The sequence below is a fragment of the Vigna radiata genome, chromosome 5 (assembly GCF_000741045.1).
Source record: "Vigna radiata var. radiata cultivar VC1973A chromosome 5, Vradiata_ver6, whole genome shotgun sequence".
In the NCBI taxonomy this organism is placed as follows: domain Eukaryota; kingdom Viridiplantae; phylum Streptophyta; class Magnoliopsida; order Fabales; family Fabaceae; genus Vigna; species Vigna radiata.
The window spans coordinates 27,459,018-27,482,677 of NC_028355.1; the positions used below are offsets into that span (position 1 = coordinate 27,459,018).

At 31.7% G+C, this 23,660-nt stretch overlaps 3 protein-coding genes across 8 annotated transcripts; 2 read left to right on the plus strand and 1 right to left on the minus strand.

Moving 5' to 3' along the window:
* The first annotated feature begins 3,792 nt into the window (after window positions 1-3,792).
* On the plus strand, window positions 3,793-12,099 carry LOC106762125 (sister chromatid cohesion 1 protein 3). Of its 2 annotated transcripts, XR_002667971.1 has the most exons (15): window positions 3,793-4,081; window positions 4,173-4,434; window positions 4,545-4,591; window positions 5,205-5,254; window positions 5,342-5,409; window positions 5,496-5,914; window positions 6,001-6,109; window positions 6,236-6,372; window positions 6,461-7,041; window positions 7,570-7,609; window positions 7,766-7,814; window positions 8,580-8,751; window positions 9,480-9,600; window positions 11,213-11,323; window positions 11,988-12,099. XR_002667971.1 is itself a non-coding variant. In XM_014645848.2 (14 exons), the coding sequence occupies exons 1-13, from the start codon at window positions 3,958-3,960 to the stop codon at window positions 9,576-9,578; spliced, it is 2,157 nt and encodes a 718-aa protein (XP_014501334.1). In that variant the 5' UTR covers window positions 3,793-3,957; the 3' UTR covers window positions 9,579-9,600; window positions 11,213-11,468. The 2 variants fall into 2 exon arrangements, 1 of the variants encoding a protein (XP_014501334.1); XM_014645848.2 differs by lacking the exon at window positions 11,988-12,099 and having other exon boundaries at window positions 11,213-11,468.
* Window positions 11,662-13,852, minus strand: LOC106762127 (thioredoxin-like protein Clot). The gene is made up of 3 exons (XM_014645852.2): window positions 13,723-13,852; window positions 12,708-12,862; window positions 11,662-12,202 (listed from the first exon to the last, which is right to left on the minus strand). The coding sequence occupies exons 2-3, from the start codon at window positions 12,850-12,852 to the stop codon at window positions 11,952-11,954; spliced, it is 396 nt and encodes a 131-aa protein (XP_014501338.1). The 5' UTR covers window positions 12,853-12,862; window positions 13,723-13,852; the 3' UTR covers window positions 11,662-11,951.
* LOC106762126 (pentatricopeptide repeat-containing protein At2g03880, mitochondrial) lies at window positions 13,745-20,947 on the plus strand. Of its 5 annotated transcripts, none has more exons than XM_022781274.1 (4): window positions 13,745-13,882; window positions 16,270-16,293; window positions 16,527-16,685; window positions 18,251-20,947. In XM_022781274.1, the coding sequence occupies exon 4, from the start codon at window positions 18,284-18,286 to the stop codon at window positions 20,720-20,722; it is 2,439 nt and encodes an 812-aa protein (XP_022636995.1). In that variant the 5' UTR covers window positions 13,745-13,882; window positions 16,270-16,293; window positions 16,527-16,685; window positions 18,251-18,283; the 3' UTR covers window positions 20,723-20,947. The 5 variants fall into 5 exon arrangements, with proteins under 5 accessions (XP_022636995.1, XP_022636993.1, XP_014501337.1 ...); XM_022781275.1 differs by having other exon boundaries at window positions 13,835-13,882; window positions 16,273-16,293; XM_022781272.1 differs by lacking the exon at window positions 16,270-16,293 and having other exon boundaries at window positions 13,768-13,882; window positions 18,248-20,947.
* The last annotated feature ends 2,713 nt before the right edge of the window (window positions 20,948-23,660 follow it).

Here is a 23,660-nt window from a genome sequence, read left to right on the forward strand (position 1 = left end):
ATTTCACTACTATATTAATATACTATTTTAACTTAGGGTTGAAAACTGATCACAGATGTTATTATAATTTTTCTAATTTTCTATTATTTTATAATGAAAGTGTTTTATTCACAGACATATAGTCAAGGTGTTTTAATCAATTTTATAAATTAAATAATATTTATAATAAAAAAAATTAATTTATTTTCTATTTGTAATTGAATTGAATTTAACCATGTCTTGAAGAGGGAAAACATTAATATATTAAAAAAAATTAAGATTGAATTAAATAAAGTAAATAAATATAAAGACTAAGTTCAATACAAACAATGTTAATTAAGATTGACAAGTGACATTTACTGACATATGATACTATCGCGACATTGATAGTGTCGCATCACATATATCCACAGGAAAAAAACTAAAAATAAAACAAACAAAAAAATGAATTGGTGCATGACATGTTTTTAATACTAATTGTATAAATTTAATTGGAAAACCCTGATTGAATTGTTTTAACCAGAAATTAAGATCTAATTGAAAAAAAAATGTCACACTCAATATTTTCAACAAAAATTGAGATCAAAATAGTATTTTAGTCTATAAAAAATTGTATCAAATCAATTTAATTAATTTTAGGAATGAAATATGTAACAATCCAAGAAAATAAACTGTTTATACTCTCTTGAGTTCCTATAAGCTTGGTATTAAGCAAACATGTCATAAGGATAAAAGAAATGTATACAAAATCATACAATAAAGTGTAGTCGAATCTTACTACACATTTTTAAGATTATTCAAAATACAGAAGTTACTAAAATCTTTTAAAATTGTGAAACATACATTACATCGTATAACTATGTATATTCCTTCATAGAACTCCAAGAACTTGTCTTGGCGTGTAGCCTACTGGTTGGTACCATTATCACCTGAAACCTTGTTTGCTCACGTCATAGAAACGATAATTTAAAAAAAAAGACAAACAACCAACAAACAAAAGAGAATAAGTTAATGATAACTTAGACATTCATATATAGTTATCATATAAAGATCTAAATCAAAATATTGAGTATTCATTCCATATATCACAATTATTCTCATCCATTCACAAAAATATGACATAAACTCAATTATCTGGATTTACAAATCCACTTGGACTCTAAAAACTTCACTTTGTCATGTAAAATGAAATTCCTCAATGTTACAAATCCAGATAATGATACCTGGTCCCCTTTAATTCTTGTAATAAAATGGATTAACTCAACTTAATAAAAAAAAGGGATCCACGACTCTAGAACTAGTTATAAAAATATCTTTTCCTCTTCACCACCTAAACTCATTCCTCTATATGAGTTCGTAAGTATAAGGATAACTTCTGAAGAGTGTCCTAATAAATGCATGACACTAGACTAACATGTTATATTATTCCTCCTCTGGAATTATATGACCATACAATTCAAACACAACATCGAATTCTCATATAACACTCCTCCTGTCTGATGATACCTTGTTGAATCATTCAACTCACCACGTGCATAACCTCCTTTACATATCAAAAACCTTTATTCTCACAAGTATTATCTGTATTTCAATAATGACCACATCATATTCAAATAACTTCGTACATTATTTGTTAGAAAACATGCAGTGTGGAACCTTTCCCTTTTTAATAAATAATATATATAATCACTTTATAATATAAAACAAGCAAATAAAAGAGTATAAGGGAAAAAAAGCTTGAACAAGTCATTTTTATACTAATTTAAATCAAAAAATCCTTCGTATAGCTGTTAGTCTCTTTAAAAAAGGGATTAATTAATAACTAATAAGAAACTAAAATTTACAATACAACTACACCTTTATTGACAAACATGAACAACAATTCATTTTAACACACAAAAGAATGAACAACTTTACTTTGCCACAATATATATATGTATATATATACTATTCACTCAGATACACTGAGACAAACACTTCCTTATACCGACACAAACTTCATAGACTCACACTTAAAGCACAATAAATTTAAAGTGTTCATAAATAAAGTATTTATAGTATTAATTTGAAATTAGGTCAAGAGACAAATAATCTTTTTACAACTGCTATTGATAATCGATAATCTAAAACAATAATCGATTATTAACAAATTATTTTGAAAGTTATTTCTTTAAATAATCGATCATCTCAAATGATAATCAATTATTTTAAAAAACTTTGCTATTTTTTATTTTAATTGAGATAATCAATCATAATAATTGATTATTGCGATGAGTTTTTTAAAATAATGCTTTGCTTTAAATTCTTCTGTGCATCTTGCTAATATTTAAATAGAAAAAGTTTTATTTTATTTAGTTTTACGTTTTTCCCTTTTTAAAGTCTATGTTTCTAAAATAATTTTCTTTTATTGAGATTTTAAATAAGAGAGGAATGGAATTTTATTTTACTTATATAATTTGTATTAATTATAAATTTTAGCAAATAAAATTTGAGATGATAGATAACTTGAATTCGTTTAATTTGTAATTAAATTAATTGGACAAAAAGAAATCAAGAATAAAAATTGACGTTCAATTTTTTATCTTGTCTCATAAATAAAGATTTAGAAACAAGTTTCAGATAAGAGAATTACATTACAATTAGTAAAATTTTAAAATTCCTTTTATTTATAGAATCGAATAACAATAAAATTAGTAACAAAATATTGAACTATACAATATTTCATTTTTCTTCTGCTTTTTTAATTTTTTAAATGACTTTTTATTCTTCTAAAATTTAATGAATTGTTTTACAATTTTTAAATAATACAACGATAATTATTTTTTTTTGATAATTTTAATTGAAAGCTGACAATAAAAGTTGCAATTATGTTTTTATTTCCAAAAATATAATTACAAGTTACTATATTTTAGGGTTATTTTATACCGTTGTTGAAAATAGAAATAGTAATAGTAATCAAGTACAAAAGAAAAACTGATGCAACTCCAAATATTACTTCTACTTATCATAATTTATTACATTTTTAGTTGATACCAATGTCAAAGTAAAAAAAAGAATTTAAAAATATTACTAAATTTCATACTAAAGTCTTAAAATTGCATGCCTACAAAATAATTATAAATGGATTTTTTTATAACACTGTAATTACATAATGAAAACACTTCTAAATTTTCATCAAAATAATTTTTTTGATTAAAGTATACATAAAAATAAAATATTTTAAATAATAATAATTATAATTTTTTACGGATAGTTCTTTATAAAACGAAAACTAAAAAAATTGGTTAATAAATATTGACATAGAATGTAAAAGAAATAAAATAACATTTATAAAATCTAAATTACATGATATACATACATATATATATATATATATATATATATATATATATATATATATATATATATATATATATATATATATATATATATATATATGGTTATTTCAGATTTTCATTATTTTTTTTAATTCTACATTTAATTTTGTAGATTGATGTTGCCAGAAACATATTCTGTCTGAATAATGGTCTTTTTAACTTAACGTAAAAAAAAGATAATAATGCTTTCAAAATATTTTTTACATAATTTATTTTACAATATTTTAATATCATTATAAAAAATTACTCCGTAATTAATAATAATAATAATAATAAATAACAATATAAATTAATATAATAATATTAAAATGTTCTGGAAAAATTATTGTTTATCATTGTCTAATAAAAAAGTAGTGGAAGGTTATCGAATCCAATGGCAGATATTGTAATTAAGGGGAGAAAATGAGGCCTTTTGAACAGAACTGGAAACTGCGCATTGCAGTAATTCTCTGGCAAGATCCGCGCCACTACACAGTTCCAAACGTTGTTTCCCGCCATTTCTCTTTTGCATTCAATCCCTTCACAAACCCCAACCAAACCCAAATTCCCTTCCTCCATCTTCCCGAATCATAGTCCCATCAAACATATCAAGAACACTACCATGTTCTATTCTCAAACCTTTTTGGCGCGAAAGGGTCCACTTTCCACCGTGTGGATCGCCGCTCACCTCCAGCACCGCCTCAAGAAATCGCACTACACCACCACCGACATTCCCTCCACAGTTCGTAAGTAAAAGCCGTTGCTTTTTTCCTTCCCAAATCATCTTCATCCCCACACTTTTTTCCTTAGTCCTTTTTTTTTCTTGTGCTCTTTCAGTGCGCATCATGGACCCTGGTGTTCCCATCGCGCTCAGAATGTCTGGGCACCTTCTTCTCGGCGTGGTTCGGATATACTCAAAGAAAGTTGAGTATCTTCACCAAGACTGCAAGGACGCGTTGACGGGTCTCCACAAGGCGTTTTCTTCCCTCCAGTTTGCTCAGACGGAGGAGGTGGGGCCAGCGCCGTTTCAGTCGGTGACTCTGCCGGGGACTTTCGACCTCGATGCGCAGAACATCGACTACCAAATGGATTACACAGGGTAAATTTTTCTTGGGTTTTCACTTTTTTTTTTTAAAATTTTTTACTTTGAGTTTTCGTGGTCTGATTTGTGTTATCACATCATGGATGATTTTTGGGCGTCTCTCAAAGGTCCGAGGATCGGAACTCCAGGAATCTGGAAGACATCACGCTCCCAGGTTACATAGTTGTTTGAGTTTTTTAGAATAGACAATTGAATTTGTTCCTTAGAATTTTGAATTGTGTGCAGACAAATGCAGTCATGCAGCCATGATTGAAGTCACATTTTGGTCATGGACATTTCGAAGTCTTGATGTTACAGTTGCGATTATAGCTATGTATTATGTTTTTTGAAACCAATAAGGGGCTAGTTTTTAATTTGTGTTGAGGGGAATGCATGCTACTTTAGTCGGGATAGTTTCTGAAAGACGATGAAATAGTTGTTTTTGTATTTCAAAAGTGAAAAAGTAAATTACTCCTGGGAAAAAAAGACTAAATTTATGGATGTTTTACGAAAACAGTGATTTTTTTCTTTTGGGGACTGAGTGATGCCAAATTTGTTATTGGCCAGTTCGTATGTGTATTTTGCTTATCAATGAAAAGTTAGTGATGCGAGGACCCATCTGACAAAAGAAATACACTTTTGGGAATCCTGAGTATTGTTTCCATTTTTAAGGGATTAGCATGACGCGCTTTGTTTCTTACGGACTAATTTGATTATGAACTCATTTCATTCCTTTTGAAAGCTTGTGAGCAGATGGACGTTAATAATTAATAATTCTCAATGTGCAGATCGAATTCCTGTGACAACAGATTATTACGTGACTGTATCTTTTGATGAGGTGCAGTCTTGTTCCCTTCAGGCAACTGTGTAACTATGTGACATTGTATTTTTCTTTTCAAACCGTTAATTTTTCTTTATTATTTAGGATATAGTAATGGATTCTTCTCATACAGAAGTGCTGCATGACTCTGGCCCTATTCCAATGGAGGAGGAGTAAGCCCTAGTTGTATTTTAATCTTTTCTTTTTCATTCATTTTTTTTGGGATTATGAACGAATGGTACTTGTTTTGTTCTTACAGCATTGTTCCCCGGTCTCCATCATCATTGAAAGGCTTGGGTGCTGCAGATGATGGTCCAAGCACCCAAAGAGAATCATCAACTATCCAGCCGGATCCTACCATACATAGTCCTCCACAAGCAACCACCCAAGTCGATCCCATTGAGGTTCTTCGGGGGTTGGGCCCTAGTCCTCCACAAGCAACCCAAGTCGAGGCACTTGAGGTTGGTCTTGATGCCACCAATGATGATCTCAACCTTGAAAACCCTCCACTATTTTCCAATCTCGAGGACAATGACGCTGAGCCAAACAGAGTTCATGACTCTATGATTCATGATTTTGATCCTGAAAGGATGTCTGTACCATCTCAGCAACGATTTAATCCTCCAACACCACCTACATCTCAGGGGGGCACCACCTCAGCTGTGCCAGTTCTTGTCGGTCAGTGCATGCCTATCTATGTCTCTTGTGTTGCATATTGATCCCAGAAATACAAAAAGTTTACTTTTGTTTACCTTGCATTTCAGATAATACTCCCAATTTTGTGCTACCTGAAAGTCCACCAATACAGCAGCCACAAGGGAGAGGAAGAAAAAGAAAACAGTTGTTTGATGAACACATTGTGTTAAAGAATAAGTAATAATTTAAGATTTGTTTTTGTTGAATAGCTTCCTTCTCATGCAACTTGTAGATCATACCTGAAAAAGTTTTAGGTTCCTGTTCTTTCTCTGCTTGTTACGCATGTTTGATATGTCTTTGTAGATTCATGCGGAGTGCACTTAATAATCCACGTGATATAATGAGGAAAAGAAGGGAAGCTCCTTCCTCTAGCTTGGGCATATGGAAATTCAACAATAGTCGAAGAAAAGAGCACATTTTTTACCAGCCCTTGTTAACTGGTAGGTTGATGTGTATGTTATTTTGCTGATTGTGTGGTACCTTGTACTTTTTTCAACATGTGATCTGAAAATGTGTCCCTGTGTTCAGGGGTTGACAAGAATCTTTTGGACATATGCACTGGTGAATATATACGTTCAAGACCTCATTTGGTCATCTCTGAGAAAGATCATGCTGATGTTGGAATGCCTGAGATTCTTTCTCCAACCGACCAAGTCTCTGAAGAGCCAATAGCTCCAATTAACCAGCCCCCTGCAGATTCTCTATCTCCTACTAACCAACCTGAAGTGGAGCAAGTAGCTGCTACAAACCAAACCATTGAAGAGCCAATAGCTGCTACTAACCAAGTTACTGAAGAGATAATAACTGCTACATCGCCTGTTACTGCATTTGATACAGAAGTTGAACATGCTCGTAATGTTGCTGTCACTCCCCCTCCCACCTTCCAAGCACACAATGTGGTTGAGGATGACTACACGAGCCCTAGTAGAAGAGATGATTTGACTATGACTTCACTTCATAACCTATCAGTTGCTTCTTTGGGAACAAATATTGCATCTGAGAGAATGCCGACACTAGATTTAGGGGCATCACCCAGTGCTTATGGATCAGAGACAATGCAATCTCCAGATTCATATATGCATCACGTGATCAATTCTGCTGCTACGGATGTAAGATTTTATGTTTTATTATGTATGCTTTCATATAGTCAGTCTCAGTTAATCACATCCAATTTCCTTTCAGTTCAAAGCATGTAATCTGATTTTCCTTTAGTAGAAGGAATATATGAGTAGGATAAATATAAACTGTAACTTCTAAGTCCCTTGAAACAGATATTGTTGTATGAGTGATATAGTTTTGAATCTTCCAGAGATATTTAATTGTCAATCATCAGTTTTTAAATATTTTAGGACTTAATGCTCTTTTTAATTAAAACACTTGCTTGACGAGTTTTCTTCTGATCATATTTTTGAGTTAGTAGTAATAGCAATAGGATACAACTTCACTCATTTACGTCTATTTGCAATAATTTTCTATATGTACTTGCCTGTTCTCTCCGCCTAGTCTTTTTAACCATCTGTGGATTCCATTCTTGTTGTGGAGTGTGAAAATTGCTTCTAGTAATCTTACTATTAATGTTCTTAATGTGGTTTAATTGAAGCATTGAATCTAATAATTTGTCAAACTTATTTTTGTAGGAGTTCTGGTTTCTGAATCTGGGCAACAACACACCAGCCAGTAGGTTCTAAATGCCATGTCGAATTTGATTTTTCTGTCAAATACTCTTCTATTACTTATTTATTGTTGGCATTGCTTGTATTATATGATGCTGGATAGCCAATTTCTTGTATATCATCAGAATCAGATTTATGGTTAACACTGGTTATTTTGCAGGTTCACAAGGTACAAGTGGAAGTAACATGACATTGTCTGAAAGGACCAAGTACGTATCCATTTTCTCTATACACTTTCGTGGAATATGCATGCTTTTGTTCAAGCTGTTCATAACATGCAATGTAATTTTTTGAGACAGTTGATAATATTTCTTATGTTAGCTTATACAGAGCAGTTATCCATATACCTCAACTCTTGACGTCAAGTACAACTATTTTAATTGTTTTTAATCAACAATTAAAGTTAATGAAATTATAGTTAATAGTAACGCACTACTAAATTGGTTTATAGGATAGTCTTTTGAAATATCATTATTATGAAATTGTTTGATCAAGCATGGCATTGTGATATGTTTAGGTTGTGCTTTTCCAAATTTAATATATTTCTGGGTATTTTTAATTGTTTATATTATGCATATAACCTAGGGACTTACACATTGTGAAATTGTTCAGTATTTTATCCACAGGGACTATTACCTCACTTTCTTCCTCTTCCTTGGGCCCAAATGATTATTCATCCTATACGTCATTAAATACAATAGAGTGAAATATTAAGCATCAGATTAGTGTGGTAATTATGTTATAGTAAGAATGTAATAATTTGGTGATAGGTGAGGAAATCCTTGAAGAAATCTTAGTAATTAAAGACATATTCTTAATGTGTGTGGGTGTTTTTTTTTTTTCTTTTCTCTAGAAGTTAGAATGTGCATATATACCATTTATAAGTTGTTTATGCCCTTTTGTTTTTCTATTTTCTTCATGTTAGTTCTGTAGCGTCTGAACTTGGCCAGTATTCTTCACATATGTAATTCCAGGTATACAGCTGAATATTTGAAAAGACTTAATCCAATCACCCCAATTTTGGAGGACCCTGCAATCACCCCTATTTCGGAGGGCTCTGCTGGAGATCTCTCTGATCTCAGCTTGAACAAGATTTTGGAAGGGAAAACACGGCATATTGCTGCTCGTATGTTCTTTGAAGTATTGGTAGGTTGAAACATTTCCATTCAAAGAAGCTTCAATTATGTCCAAAGAATGTGAATATTTGGTGTTTGCATGTATGCTTTTAATGATTAGAATGTGAATTGTGTTTTTGAAAAGACTTAATCCAATCACCCCAATTTTGGAGAACCTTCCTCTTCCCCTCAAAATTGTCCCTAAACTATTTAAATAGTTCAGATACAGCTGGCACACACAACTTATTTATTCCTTCTCTTATATACAATACCAAACCTATCAGAACCCTACTAGAGATCTATTTTCTCTAAGCTTGACAACGATCTTGGAAGGGAAAACTCGTCATATTGCTGGCTGTATGTTGTTTTTAATGATTAGAATGTGATATACACACGTGTGTGGGTGTAAAAGTGTGTTATCCTTGATGTTATTTATCCCTCTCCTTTAAATATTGCTATATCATTGGATAAAATCCCTATACTTAATTTTGGACTATTCATTTTCTTGTGAGCTACATAGTTATATATTTGAATTCTACTTAGTGCTTCCAGATTTAGTTCTGTTAATATATGATAGAAAAATGTGTAGTCAATTTGATTTTAAAATTAAGGGATATATATTTTTATATCATAGATGAATTCAAGTCCTACAGATAATGCTTTTTTTTTTTCTTTTTCAAAAGCACGCATGCCTTGTGAAAAACATTGTTCCCCTCCCCACCTTCTATTCTTGTGACTGAGGTGAAAGTGGAATTACAGGTTTTAAAGACTAATAGACTTCTTGATGTAAAACAAGATGCACCTTATGGTGATATCAGCTTGAAGTTGGCCACAACGCTTTCAAATGTTCAAAGTTGATAGCAGATCATTGTGTATATAGGTAAGAGTTTTGTACTTCTTTAAGACTTTAACTTAAGGTGGATAATAGAAATTGAGTGGAAACAGTGATAGTTCAGGTTCTAATAAATTGTAATCCTGGCTTTTTGACATATATTTAATTATTCAAGATACCAGTAATATTTTTTCTTTATAAAAATAGTATTTGATAGCGTAAATAAATTTGTTCTTTTAGTCATAACTAGCTGATGACAATAACGTACTTCATTCCGAGTTGTACTCTGCACTAGTAAAAATTATTTGAAAATGGTATGTGCATGCAGATTGAGGAATGGGTAGTATGTCTTGGGTGCTAGTTAGATTACTCACCCTCAATTTTTTTTTTTTATAGTTTTTGGTTAAAATTAGATGTGAGGAATACTTTCTTTTATGATAGTTGTTTTCACAACAATGTACCTTTTTTTTTTCTATTAAATATTTATCATAAAATGTATACTTGAATGAAAATAATGAATTATTTAATTGATTGCAATCACCAATTACATTTTCCTTATCTCTATTTGTAATAATAAAATATATTAAAGGAAATAAAAATATGTTGAAATGAATAGGAAGATTTTGAATTTGTTTTTCTTAATTATTATGGTGATATTGAGAATATTTTTAATCCTAATAATTTCCTATTTAGAATAATTTGTATCTTTTAAAATATAGGTTGATATATATAAACACACGCACACACAGAAAGAGGGAAGTTCAAGTGAAAACTATTCTATGAAAATCATACATCTTATTTGTACACATGGACATGGATGATTAAGATTAAAGGTTAGTGGTCACATAAACCACTTAAAGTTGTATTTTTTTAATCTTGACCAAATGGTGTATAGTACTGTTCTCGTCTTTTAGAACAAGAAAAGTTTTCATTTGATATGTTCTCTCCCTATATATATATATATATATATATATATATATATATATATAGATATAGATATAGACACACACACACTGGATATTGGTATTGAACTGGTATCCATGCAATATAGCCGCTACTGGACCTATGCCTTCATTCTGGGTTTGTGTTCTTAATACTTACTAGGGTGACTACTAAACTAAGAGTGACCACTAAATTCTAAACTATATTTGAAAGAGAAAGTTGTGGTAAGGATATGACCTAAATTTAATCAGTTATAATATTCTACATCATCGTGCACATGAGGAGCCTTGCCTTGCTCCCTCCTGAATCACATGTTCACTTTATTCAATATTGTTGATAGTTTTGTACCTTGTTCTGATTCTTTGTGAGAAAAATTAAAGGATGTTAGATAAAAGTCGTCTGACGAAGTCGTGCCACTGTTTGTAATTTTTTAAAAGGCGATCGATATCCGTAATTTGGAAAGTGAATTAACTCATTGGTAAAAAAACCTCAATCACATGTTCACTTTATTCAATATTCTTGATACTTTAACCTTATTCTGATTCCTTTGTGAGCAAAATTAAAGGTTGTAGATAGAAGTGGTGGAGAATTTTTTAACTTGAACCATCTTGTGCAGCCTAACATTTCCTAAAATTTTTCTTTCATTCGTTTGAAATATTGGTTTGGTGACCCACTTCCCCTAAGGCAGTTCTCTAACTTTTTCTTTGTTGATTTGCAGTTGGATTTCTTGCCTAGAATGGAAACGCTGTTGGTTATGTATAATAGCAGACATAAGGCGAAATGACCAGCTTGAGGAGATGATTTTTGTTACTATGTATATTTGTATCTGGTTAGTTTATATTAAACTGCAATCATTAACTTATTTTTATTTAATTTTGTATATTTGGTAAAGGAGAAACATTAATTTAGGATTCAAATTGTCCACCTTGTAATCTGGTCTGAATTTTTGTCAACAAGCATGTCATTTAAATTAAGCTTTTCAGGCAGTTTACAAAAGTGAGGATTCTTATACCTTGACATGTAATATATGTTAATTATGAATGAAGGGTGAAATAATGATATTTAGGCCCTCTGTACAAAGTAAGAAAAGGCAGATTTATGTATCGGTTGTCTCTCTTACATACAGACTTCACTAAATTATGCATTATGAACTACGAAAGGTATGAATTCTGAAACAAAATTCGTTTAACTGGTTTTTTCAGTCTGCAAAAACACTATATAGGTAACATTACCTTGGAGTAACCAGTAAATTTGTAGTGCTCAAAGCCACAAAATAAGCTAAAAGAACCTGCCCTCGCTTTATAGCCATCCCTTCTCACCTTTATTGGTACTAATAATTTATTATATGCTTTAGCAGCAAGTTTATAAAGTATGAGGGATAAATTGCTGATAGGTGTATATCACATTGTTTAAACTATATGCAGTACCAACTAAAACCATGCACCGGGAATCGTTTGTCACTTTTCAAAAAGAGTTTCAATTTTGTTTTCTAGATGAGCTTCGTGATCTTCTAGGCGACCTTTGACTGTGTCATTGTCCCAACGGATCAATGTTGGCACCCCAGTGAGCTTGAACTTAGGTTCCACCCTCCATGGATGCTTGGGGTTCCTCCATGTTGGTCTATCTCCAACATAAGCTCTCAAAAGTGCGATGTCATCAGATGACGCCTCCAGCTTCTTGTAGATCACAGGTTCTGCTCTCACACAATCTAAGAAGGAAAAGGTGCACATCGCAGTTCTGATTAAACTAGTCATGCTTCTCTAACAATATGATAAAAATATTGTAATCAACATCAATCTAATCTTTTTTCTTGTCTAATATAATACTTTAATTGGTAATTTACACTAAGCGTCATCAAAGTTAGAGATCTAAGTTATCCAGAGATATGCTAATAGGTACAAATATCATGCTACATACAGAACAACAATCTATCAGAAGTTCTTCTCACCAGTTAACGAATATCTTATCAGTTTTCTCCAATATTAACAGAAAAAAAAATTCTTTCTCCAATGAAATCCAAGCCAATGTTTTGTGGTATATTGGCAAAGAATTTCCATTGATATTATCAAATGCATTTAGTGCATCCAGTCTTCAAATTCAGAAGCTGACATAGCTATAAATCATAAGTTTTGGAGTAAAAAGAATAAGATTTGAACATGCAAGAGAAAGAAGAAAAAGAGCATGCATGGATAGCATGATAGGTATATAGATACCAGGGCACCAGCTGAGAGAGGTAGCAGGGTCTTTGTCAGCCAAGAAAAGGATGAGATTCGCCTTGTTTTCTGCAGCCTCTGATCGGAACTTCTCAAAAACACCATCAAAACTCGACACTGTTGCCTCCAACAACTTCAACGGCATTTTTTCTTCTCTGCAAACAACAAAACCACACCACTAAATGTGAATTTAATGATAGGAGAAAGCCATATATTTTGCAAAACAATATTAAAAGGACTAAAGTATTATAGAATAGGTTGCTTAAAATGGCCCATTAATTGATGCGAAAATGACAAATTAAATATTTATGCTGCTGAGAAAGAAAACATAGAGAAAATAGAATGAATGTAGACATTGATCTTTGTATCTATCTATATCGCCTATGTCTAAACGTATGCAGTCATTTTAAAGTCCAAATACATTTCAGATTTTAAGCATATGAACCAAAAAAAGAAAACATCCTAATTGGTTCAACAATAAAGCAAGTCCAATAATGTTAATGTACTCAGTTCTTACAATCTTTTAGAAATATGCCACTTTTTCCGAGAAAGTTAAATAAAATTTAAAACATTTTTTCAAAATTTGTTGGAAAGATGATGCTGATTAATGCAATAGAATTTCACAAATAATTTCTAAAAATAAGTGAAATAGACAATGCAATAGAATATATAGAAAAAATTGTACTAACTAATAATTTATTAAATTATATAGGTTTTGTGTTTTTGTCATAATTATTCAACATTCTCAATTTAATCTTCATCTAAAATAAAATAGTCAATATAATGATAAATGTGATTACAATTTCAGGTGTATCTAAAAATATGAAGGGCGGCGAATCTTTATATTTTATTTGTTATATTCTTAATGTAATTTTTTTTATAAAGATTGCGATAAATTTTCTTATGAATTATGGAAGAAAACAGAGTAATTTTTTAAATATCATATGTGGAGTGTCTTATAAAGATTAATATATTTCTTAATAAAAATACATAATAAATTATGTTATATCATTACCTTTTCTTCGAGGGCGCAACCAAACCTGCTGCAGGCGACGACGACGAGGGCGCGCAACGATGACCGAGGGTGACGGTCTGTGACTCGACGGCGAGCGGTTCAAAGGAAGGGCAGTGCGGGGCAGCAGAAGAACCAGGGTGGAACCCTACTCCCCGAACCAGTGAGTTTTCTTCAGTCTAGCACACCAAACCACTGTTGGTTTGGGTTTTAAAAAATCTTTTCTTCAACCTCTTGCCGTTGCAAAATCGCGAGTTTGAGCGAGTTTAACGATTCTAGCCCACCGAGTTTACATCAAAATCGAGTTTGGTTCTGAGTTGACTCGGAAGGTAGAATGTAAGCGAGTTTGACCAGTTTAATTGAGGTTTGCTAATTTCCGAAACAGCTCATTTAAGTAGCAGCAATTTATTTTGCAGAATAACATTCTAACTTTATTTTAGCTTATAGACGTTTTGTTAGTGTACTATATATCAATCTTCAATTTCAGCAAGTATTATTGTCTATGAGATGAAATACAATGGATAGATACATAGTACGCCAAGTTTACTACTGATCTAAAAGCTACTAGAGATGACAATTAACAAAACTGGGCAAATAACACATGCTGAACATTTTCTAGACCATACAAAGAAGGTAGTAACATTAGAAACTTTCTTTTGAAATTTGGAAAGGGTTATGAGTAAAGCAGCAAAGTAGATGAGACAGCTACTTTAGCAACTAAGAGCCGCATGGGAACAATGGAATGTGGACTGTGGTCTGGATGTCACCTGCCCTGGTTGGCTACCATGTGGTCCTTAATTATGAAATGTCTGTTTCAATCTATTTTGAGGGTTCAAATGATTGCAATTTCCATCAAAATTTTTGAGTTTGCTTCTTTCATTTCTTGCCACGCCAAATAGAAACTTTGTCATTAGCCTAAAAGCATTTGCTTCGCTCAAAGGATGTATTGTTACTTTAAACATTATAGTATTAAGTTATAATAGTGTATGTTCTATCATAATTTTAACTTCTTATTTTTCACAAGGTGTACCTCAACACTTTATGACACAATATCTATGCCTAACAAGCGTTTTAAATCTGTCTAGAAAAAGGGTAGCAGCATATATTTTAACTAACTATTTTCTATCAGTTAATACTTATAATAACATCAATTTATAAATTTATAAAGAATACAAGAACACATATATATCCAATGAAGTTCTAAAATGTTGTTATAACCTATGAACTTGATAAAAAAGCCAAATCATGCATATTACAAGTACAAAAATAGTATATGAGTCAAATGAGAGTTGGAACGGATGTGATGAGGGTCTTAGGGCTCATCACAAACCACTAAGCTGTGCGACAGCTCTTAGTCAAATTACCAGTTAATGTCGTGCAGCCTGCAATGACCAAAGCTATGCTCAAATTAAATTGATAATTTTACCAAATCCAGAAGAACTATGCATCTTCCATATTATCCAAAATATGTTAACAAATGCTGCATATCTAATGTCTTTCAAGTGAGAGCTTCACCTGCAAAAGAGAAAATTTGTAAGATCCATAAAAGAAGTTGTGTTAACTTGGCTATTAAAGCAACCAGCCAACTAGCTCCATAATTTCTTAGCTATACTGCACTCTAAAAACAAATGTTTAAAGTCTCTTGATATGCCCTACATAAACTATAGGCTGCTCATTGAATCCCCACATGCTACAACCTCTCTTGTGTGACAAAATGATTTTTCCAAAACAAAATTTTCAAAATAAGTTTTTTGAAACATAAATTTAGTTTTTCTGAACAAACTTTTTTTCCGAACAGACTCTTTCTCCTTTTCTTCCTCTCAAAAGATTACAATGGAGAACGGAAGTGCAGCAACGCTGCAACAGTGGTATGGGATAGTGAGAAAAGATATTTTAGTTTTTTTTAACGTTAAGTTGAGGGTGCAGTTAAATAATATTGGAGTACAGGAAGAAAAAGCCTTATAGAATAGAATAGTAAGAAGAGACTTGAGCTTTTAGGTTTGGGCTTTTAATTTAGACTGTAGCAGAAAGCTAAAAAAAAGGGTGAAGTAAGTACGTGTTGGGTTGCAATAGAAATTTCACATTCTTTTTTTTTCGCATATTACTACCCGATTTCTTCTTCTTTCTTCAGCCATTTTCTCTTCTTCCTTCTCCTCAATAAAATTCAAAACCAAGTCTCATATGCCTCCCTTTTTGAAGTTATCAACCTACAAAATAATAGTTGAAGAAATTAATAGATACTTAGTAACTTAAATCATGTAAGTGAATATAATGTGTAAGTTCAGAATATTCACATGATTTGAATTAAATTATACAACTGGACAATGAAATTTATACTTCTAACTTTTTTAATATACTTCAATTAAATTCTTAAATCTCAATTAAATTATACTTCCAATCTCAATTAAATTCTTAAATCTTTCGCACAGATTATGAGATTTATATTTAATATATCCACTACAACAAAAAGGTATCTTCTTGGAAATGCTATTTTTGTTTTTGTTTTTCTTGAATAAAGGATGTTTGATATGTGATGCTTGCATATCCCAGTAGCAGACCAAACACCCTTTCCAGGTACTTCTTTTCCGTATACCTAGTTATACTATTTCAAGTTCATATTATACTCTTTCTCACCAATTAATTTATTTTATTGTTTTGCCTCTACTTTCTTAAAATGTTTAGGAGCATGTTTATCTTATTCAAAAATAGCTTCTCATATTATTTCCTTACATTTTTTGAAAATTTATGTAATCTTTCAATGATATATGAAAGCATAATTTATTATTTGTTATGTTTCCCTCTTGCAGACCTTGTGAAAATATTTGAGATAACACTTAGGTTGGAATATCAACGTCACAAAACAGGCCCATATATCTTCCTGGAGAATCTTTAGGAGAATGCCTTGCACTAGCTGTTGCAGCACTTAACCCTGATATTGATTTTGTATCAATTTTCGCAAAACCCAGGTAACTTTTAGTAATATTATTTTTTTGACTTGAGTGTATTAAAATTAGCTTGTCCTAATTTGATGTTGTGATTTGTTGTCATCATACTTATCATATAAGTACTTAATATTTTTTATCGGAATAGAGATACCAATAGACATAACAATTTTATATTTTTCTTTTTGTTGAAATTCATGAAATAGGAGATTTATGTTCCTTTAAAAGTTTAAATATTTTTAAGACAATTCTTGTAAACATATATATATATATATATATATATATATATATATATATATATATGGGTTTGCTAACTTGCGTACACCTGTTTTTCAGTTGGTACATTTTAGCAATGTCTACCGGGTTTTAGTAGACAAAAATACTCTAATATATCATAGATTCTAAGTTTTAAGGTTAAGGGTATTTTAATAATTTTCATTTTCAAAACTAAAAAAAAAATCCCAAAACCCTTGCTCACCTCCCTCGTTCCTTTCAACCCTTTCTCTTTCATCTCTCTCGCTCCAACATTTTATCTATCATCCCTACTGTAGCCCCAACTGAAAAAATCAGAAACACTCGCGGTTAAACAATTTCTTACAAAAAAAATATGATTTAATGAGTTTTCATTTCATAATTTTTGTCTTATCTAATTTTTATGAGCATAATGACATCCAAAGGAATTGGTAATTGGTCTGGAAAAAATCAGAAACACTCACTGTTAAACAATTTCTTACAAAAAATGATTTTATAATGAGTTTTCATTTTATAATTTTTGTCTTATCTAATTTTATCTAATTTTCACAAGCATAATGACATTGGAAGGAATTGGTAATTGGCCTGGAAGTATTTTTTAGAGATGATGATTCAACATCCGCAGATGATTTGAAATTAGAGAGGTTAGTGAAAATAATGAAATTGAAGAGATCTTGAATGAACCTTTTCCTGAAGGCGAATATGTCAATGACTCAACTCTTTACAAAAGCAAATTGTTTAACAACGAGTGTTTTTTCAGTTGGGACTAGTGTAGGGATGACAGAGAAAATGTTGGAGTGAGAGAGATGAAAGAGAAAAGATTGAGATGGATGAGGGAGGTGAGCACATGTTTGGAGGTTTCTTTTTTCTTTTTTTAGTTTTAAGTTTGAAAATTATTAAAATACTCTTAACCTTAAAACTTAAAATATATGATATATTAGGATATTTTTGTCTACTAAAACGCGGTACACATTGCTAAAATGTACCAACTGAAAAACAGGCATACGCAAGTTAGCAAACTCCATATACATACATATATATATATATATATATATATATATATATATATATATATATATATATATATATATAAGAAAACCTCTATTTATCTTTAAAATTTAAAAATACTTAGTCTTGTAATTTCAGAAAATAGTTTCGCTAGATTCCTAGTGTTCCCATGTTTGACCTATCTTTGACTAAAATAAATCACATGCTTTCATGTATGTATTAATGAACGAAAATAAATAAAAGACGAGTCCTGATTTTGTAAAGTGTAAATGATATTGAAAAGGTAGACATAAAAGATATCTTCTTCTGTTTATGCTAATCTCTAGCAGGTGCAGGAAACTGATGAAAGAAGAGTGCAACAAATGGTTAAGCTCAAGTTGGAATCAAAATTTGTGGCCTGTTCTTTTAACCCATGTTACCCATTTAGGAGTATGTTTTTTCTTCGTTTTGTCCACAGCATGATCAATTCCTATCAATCTATACTTCATTCCAATCAGCTTCTAAATGGGTTGTCAAAATCTGGTCAAATTGATGTTGCCCGAAAATTGTTTGATGAAATGACTAAAAGGGATGAGTATTCATGGAACACCATGATATCTGGTTATGTTAATGCGGGAAGATTGGTTGAAGCAAGAGAACTGTTGAATGGGTTTTCAAGCAGAAGTTCTATCACTTGGTCCTCCCTCATATCGGGGTATTGTAGATTTGGGTGTGAAGATGAGGCTTTTGGTTTGTTTAGGTCAATGAGGTTGGAGGGACAAAAACCAAGCCAATACACTTTAGGAAGTATCCTGAGGGTGTGTTCTGCATTGTGTTTGATCCAAAATGGAAAAATGATTCAAGGGTATGTGGTGAAGAATGGATTTGAGTCCAATGTGTATGTTGTCACTGGCCTTGTTGACATGTATGCAAAGTGCAGGCATGTTTCGGAAGCCGAGATTCTCTTCAAGAGTTTGGCCTTTGACAAGGGAAATCATGTCCTGTGGACTACCATGGTTACTGGTTATGCTCAAAATGGCGACAGCCTTAAGGCAATTGAATTTTTTTGTTATATGCATGCAGAAGGGGTTGAGTCTAATCAGTTTACATTTCCTAGCATATTGACAGCATGTTCTGCAGTTTCAGCTCTTTGTTTTGGAGAACAAGTGCATGGTTGTATTGTGCGGAATGGTTTTGGGTGCAATGTATATGTTCAGAGTGCATTGGTTGACATGTATGCAAAATGTGGACATTTAACTAGTGCAAAAAGGGTATTAGAAAATATGGATGATGATGATGTTGTTTCATGGAACTCTATGATAGTTGGTTGTGTAAGACATGGGTTTGAGGAGGAAGCTCTTCTCTTGTTTAAAAAAATGCATGCAAGAAATATGAAGATTGATGACTATACATTTCCATCTGTTCTGAATTGTTGCATAATAGGTACAATTGATGCAAAGTCTGTTCACTGTTTGGTTATCAAAACTGGATTTGGGAACTATAAGCTTGTTAGCAATGCTATTGTTGATATGTATGCCAAAACTGGAGAGTTGAATTGTGCATATGCTGTATTTGAAAAGATGCTTGAGAAAGATGTCATCTCTTGGACCTCCCTCGTCACAGGTTATGCACAAAATGGCTCCCATGAGAAATCCTTGAAGATTTTTCGTGACATGAGAATTGCTTGGGTAAATCCTGATCAATTTATTGTTGCAAGTATTTTGAGTTCCTGTGCAGAACTGACTCTTCTAGTATTTGGTAAACAAGTGCATTCTGACTTTATTAAGTCAGGTCTAAGATCATCACTATCAGTAGATAATTCTCTTGTAACCATGTATGCAAAATGTGGCTGCCTGGATGATGCTGATGCAATTTTTGTTTCAATGCATGTCCGGGATGTAATTACTTGGACAGCTCTTATTGTTGGTTATGCACAGAATGGTAAAGGAAGACATTCCTTAAGATTCTATGATGCTATGGTTTCATGTGGCACGAAACCAGATTTTATCACGTTTATAGGATTATTATTTGCTTGTAGTCATGCAGGTCTTGTGGAGGAAGGACGTGCATATTTTCAGCAAATGAAAGAGATTTATGGAATAAAATCTGGCCCTGAACATTATGCTTGCATGATTGATCTTTTTGGACGCTCAGGAAAGCTCAATGAGGCCGAAGAAATACTAAATCAAATGGAAGTGAAACCTGATGCCACTGTATGGAAGGCACTCCTTGCCGCATGTAGAGTGCATGGTAACCTAGAATTGGGAGAGAGGGCAGCTACAAATCTTTTTCAGTTGGAGCCCATGAATGCTATGCCTTATGTTATGTTGTCTAACATGTATTCTGCAGCTCGTAAATGGGATGCTGCTGCGAAAATACGAAGGTTGATGAAATCAAAAGGAATAGTGAAGGAGCCTGGATGTAGTTGGATAGAGATGAACAGCAAAGTGCATACATTCAGTTCAGAAGATAGAGGACATCCAAGGGAAGCTGAGATTTATTCCAAGATTGATGAAATTATAGTAAGAATTAAGGAAGCTGGTTATGTTCCAGATATGAATTTTTCCTTGCATGATATGGATAAGGAGGGAATGGAGGTTGGTCTTGCTTACCACAGTGAAAAATTGGCTGTTGCTTTTGGATTACTCGCTTCTCCACCTGGTGCATCAATTCGGATATTTAAGAATCTCAGAGTTTGTGGAGATTGTCATTCCGCTATGAAATATATATCAGGAATTTTCGCTCGTCATATCATTTTGAGAGATTCCAATTGTTTTCATCATTTTAGAGAAGGAATATGTTCTTGTGGGGATTACTGGTAGGATTTCGTTTTATTCTTAATACTTGTCCTTCAGTTTGAAGATGAATTGGTATTAGACAGTTTCAAGCTTATCGGGCATTGTTACACAAAATTTGCTCTTTTTCTGTTGTCCTATCATGGAGAGGGTAAGCTCATTATTATTTCAATGTTTGAAGTGAGTAAATATACATGAAGAAATAGACCTTGTTCTAGAATATTAAGAACTTAATAGACATTTTCCTTCTAATTTCTTGTTTCTATATCTTCGGTCACTGATAGTTTGTTTCTTTAAATATTGCATGTGTGAGAAATCAAGCCAATAATTGAGGCACATTGCTAAAATTAATTTATTTTTACCTGTTTCTGGTTTGCTACCTAGTTACCTACGCCTAAAACCACCAGGGTATCAATCAGCAAAATATGTTTTAATTAAGGAAATTTAATTTCTCTAACTATAAGATATCCTAGAAATCCACTAAGAATTTGTTAGGAAAAGAATGCTTAGCAGTTACTAGAACGAAACATAACATACACAATAAAAGAAGGATATTTTTTATGCTATTATAAAGAAACAAATACACAATAAATAGAGGCCTAAAAAAATAGATGCCTACTCATCTGATTATTCACATAGTCCACCTTAAGAACAGACAGCTTGAACTATATGAAACATGAGCAAAGAATAGTAAGAATTGATTATCTTTTACAGCTGATGTATTACATGAATCAATCATAAACTATTTAAAAAGTGGTTGCAACCCTATAACCAGGCAGATCTACTTCATTCATCAGATTGTCACCTGCCAGTCCTTGACGACCAAGAGGTTGCATGGCTTTAAGGTTCCTATGAGCTTAATAGTCATGATTGTGTAGGATGGGCAGCAGAGACCTAGACTGTTAGGGAAAGTAGCATTGTTGGTGTGGAAAATCCCATTTACAGTGCTGAATAATGAATTCAATTTCTTGCATGATCAGGAATGAGATGTCAATGCAACTCCTCCGTTTTGTGTGCTAGTTCTGCATTGATTTTTAATATAAGTAATGGAATATATAGTATTTAACTGAACACACTTAGATTATCACCTTCATACCTTGTGCACTGAAATCAAACAACGGAGGCAGTGGTCTACCATTTCGCAAGCATACATTTGGGTCTCACAGACAGTATAGGTGAAGTGTTGAAAGTTTTATATCGATTAGAAAGAAGTCTAATTTAGAATATATAAATAGGTACAAATTTTATTTTATAAGTCGATTTTATGAGATTGAGTTATATTTTAGAGGGTAATGATATTTTGATACTTAAATCTTGACAAATTTTTGACACTGACAAATGTCATTCTCTTATTAGTCCATGTGGTAAATATTAAAAAAATTGAAAATGAGATGAAATCGAAAGATGTAAGGGCTTGAAGTGGGGGCTTAATTTTGGGATTTTAAAAACAAAATATCAGTTTGGTTTGAAGTGCATGAATCCAAATTACACTGAATTTAAGTTTTCGCTGATATATATCATACCATATTTTAGTTAATGCGATATAATTGAGATTTTAGCACTTATTATAATTATAACATGACATTATTTTCACTTTCATTTATAAAATAAATTTGAGCAAAGTAAATAAATAAATAAACTAAATTAAATCCTTTTAATTCTTTAATATTCTTTCTGAATGTTTTGGCATAAAACAAAAAGTATTCAAATATTAATTATAATTAAAACATTTTAAAAATATTATGACATAAAGTTAACATTTATTCATGTATAAATATATTTTTAGTTGGTTATAAATAAAAATGGAAAAAATAAGATATAGGAGATTCCTTTGAAGACGCAAGAAACATCTCATGAGACGTCTGAAATATATTACTGTAAAGTTGTTGATAAAATAAAGAGGTCAATTGTCACTCTAACTCAGACTGAAAATGACAATTTGATGTTTATCATTACATATATAGGATAAGATCGTAGGAATCCATGTTCTGTTATAGTATAAGATTATATTATATATGTGTATTTAATATCGGATGATTCTGAATTCCAAGTTGGAAACAATGTTTATTCTCAGAGCATTTCTCAACTGCTTTATGTTCTTTGCAACTTCATCTTCATCTCGCAACTTTGATGATGTAGAGAATGTTGACATGGAAATAGGTACAAGTTCATCAAAATACAGTGAAAATTCAAGTGCTGTTACCTATTTTGTAGTTAATTCATTCCTGTCACATGTTTAACTAGGTTGTGTTTCTGTTCTTTCTCTTTCGTATGATTGAACAGTTCATTTTTATCTGTACTGCAAATTTATAGAATTATGAATTTTTTTTGTTGTTGAATAACTGAAGATAAAGAGTTTATATTGTTCATTCTCTTGGTCTTTTTCACCGTTTTAATTCCTCATTAAAGATGAGTTGGTGCTTTATGATTATGATGGAGATAAAACTTTGTAAGCTTTGGATGATTACTTTCTCAGCGGCAACACAATAAACAATAAAAGGGAAACTAATCTAATTTATTAAAGTAAAATAATTATATTACTTGAAATATTAAAATAGGGACTCAACCTAAAAATATGTTGCAGGAGTAAAATATCAAAATTAAAATAAAAAATATTGATTACATGCATTATAATCATTATTTCATACTGTATTAAAAAATATTATGATGTAATATATGTAATAAGTCATAATATGCATAATTTATTATAACAAAATTTCATTTATCCGTCATAATATAACAAAACGTATTATGACATAGTTGTATTTATTTGTTATAATATGTGGTGTATTACGTCGTAAATATCGTTAATCATAATAGGTTGAATGAATTATGACGTAAAATTATTTTTTATGACGTATAATTTTTTATCTATCATACTAAATGGTTTTTAGTATCATTTTATGATTTGTATTGCTAAAGTCCCACATCGATAGAAATTGAAAGTTAAAATATGTTTATAAAG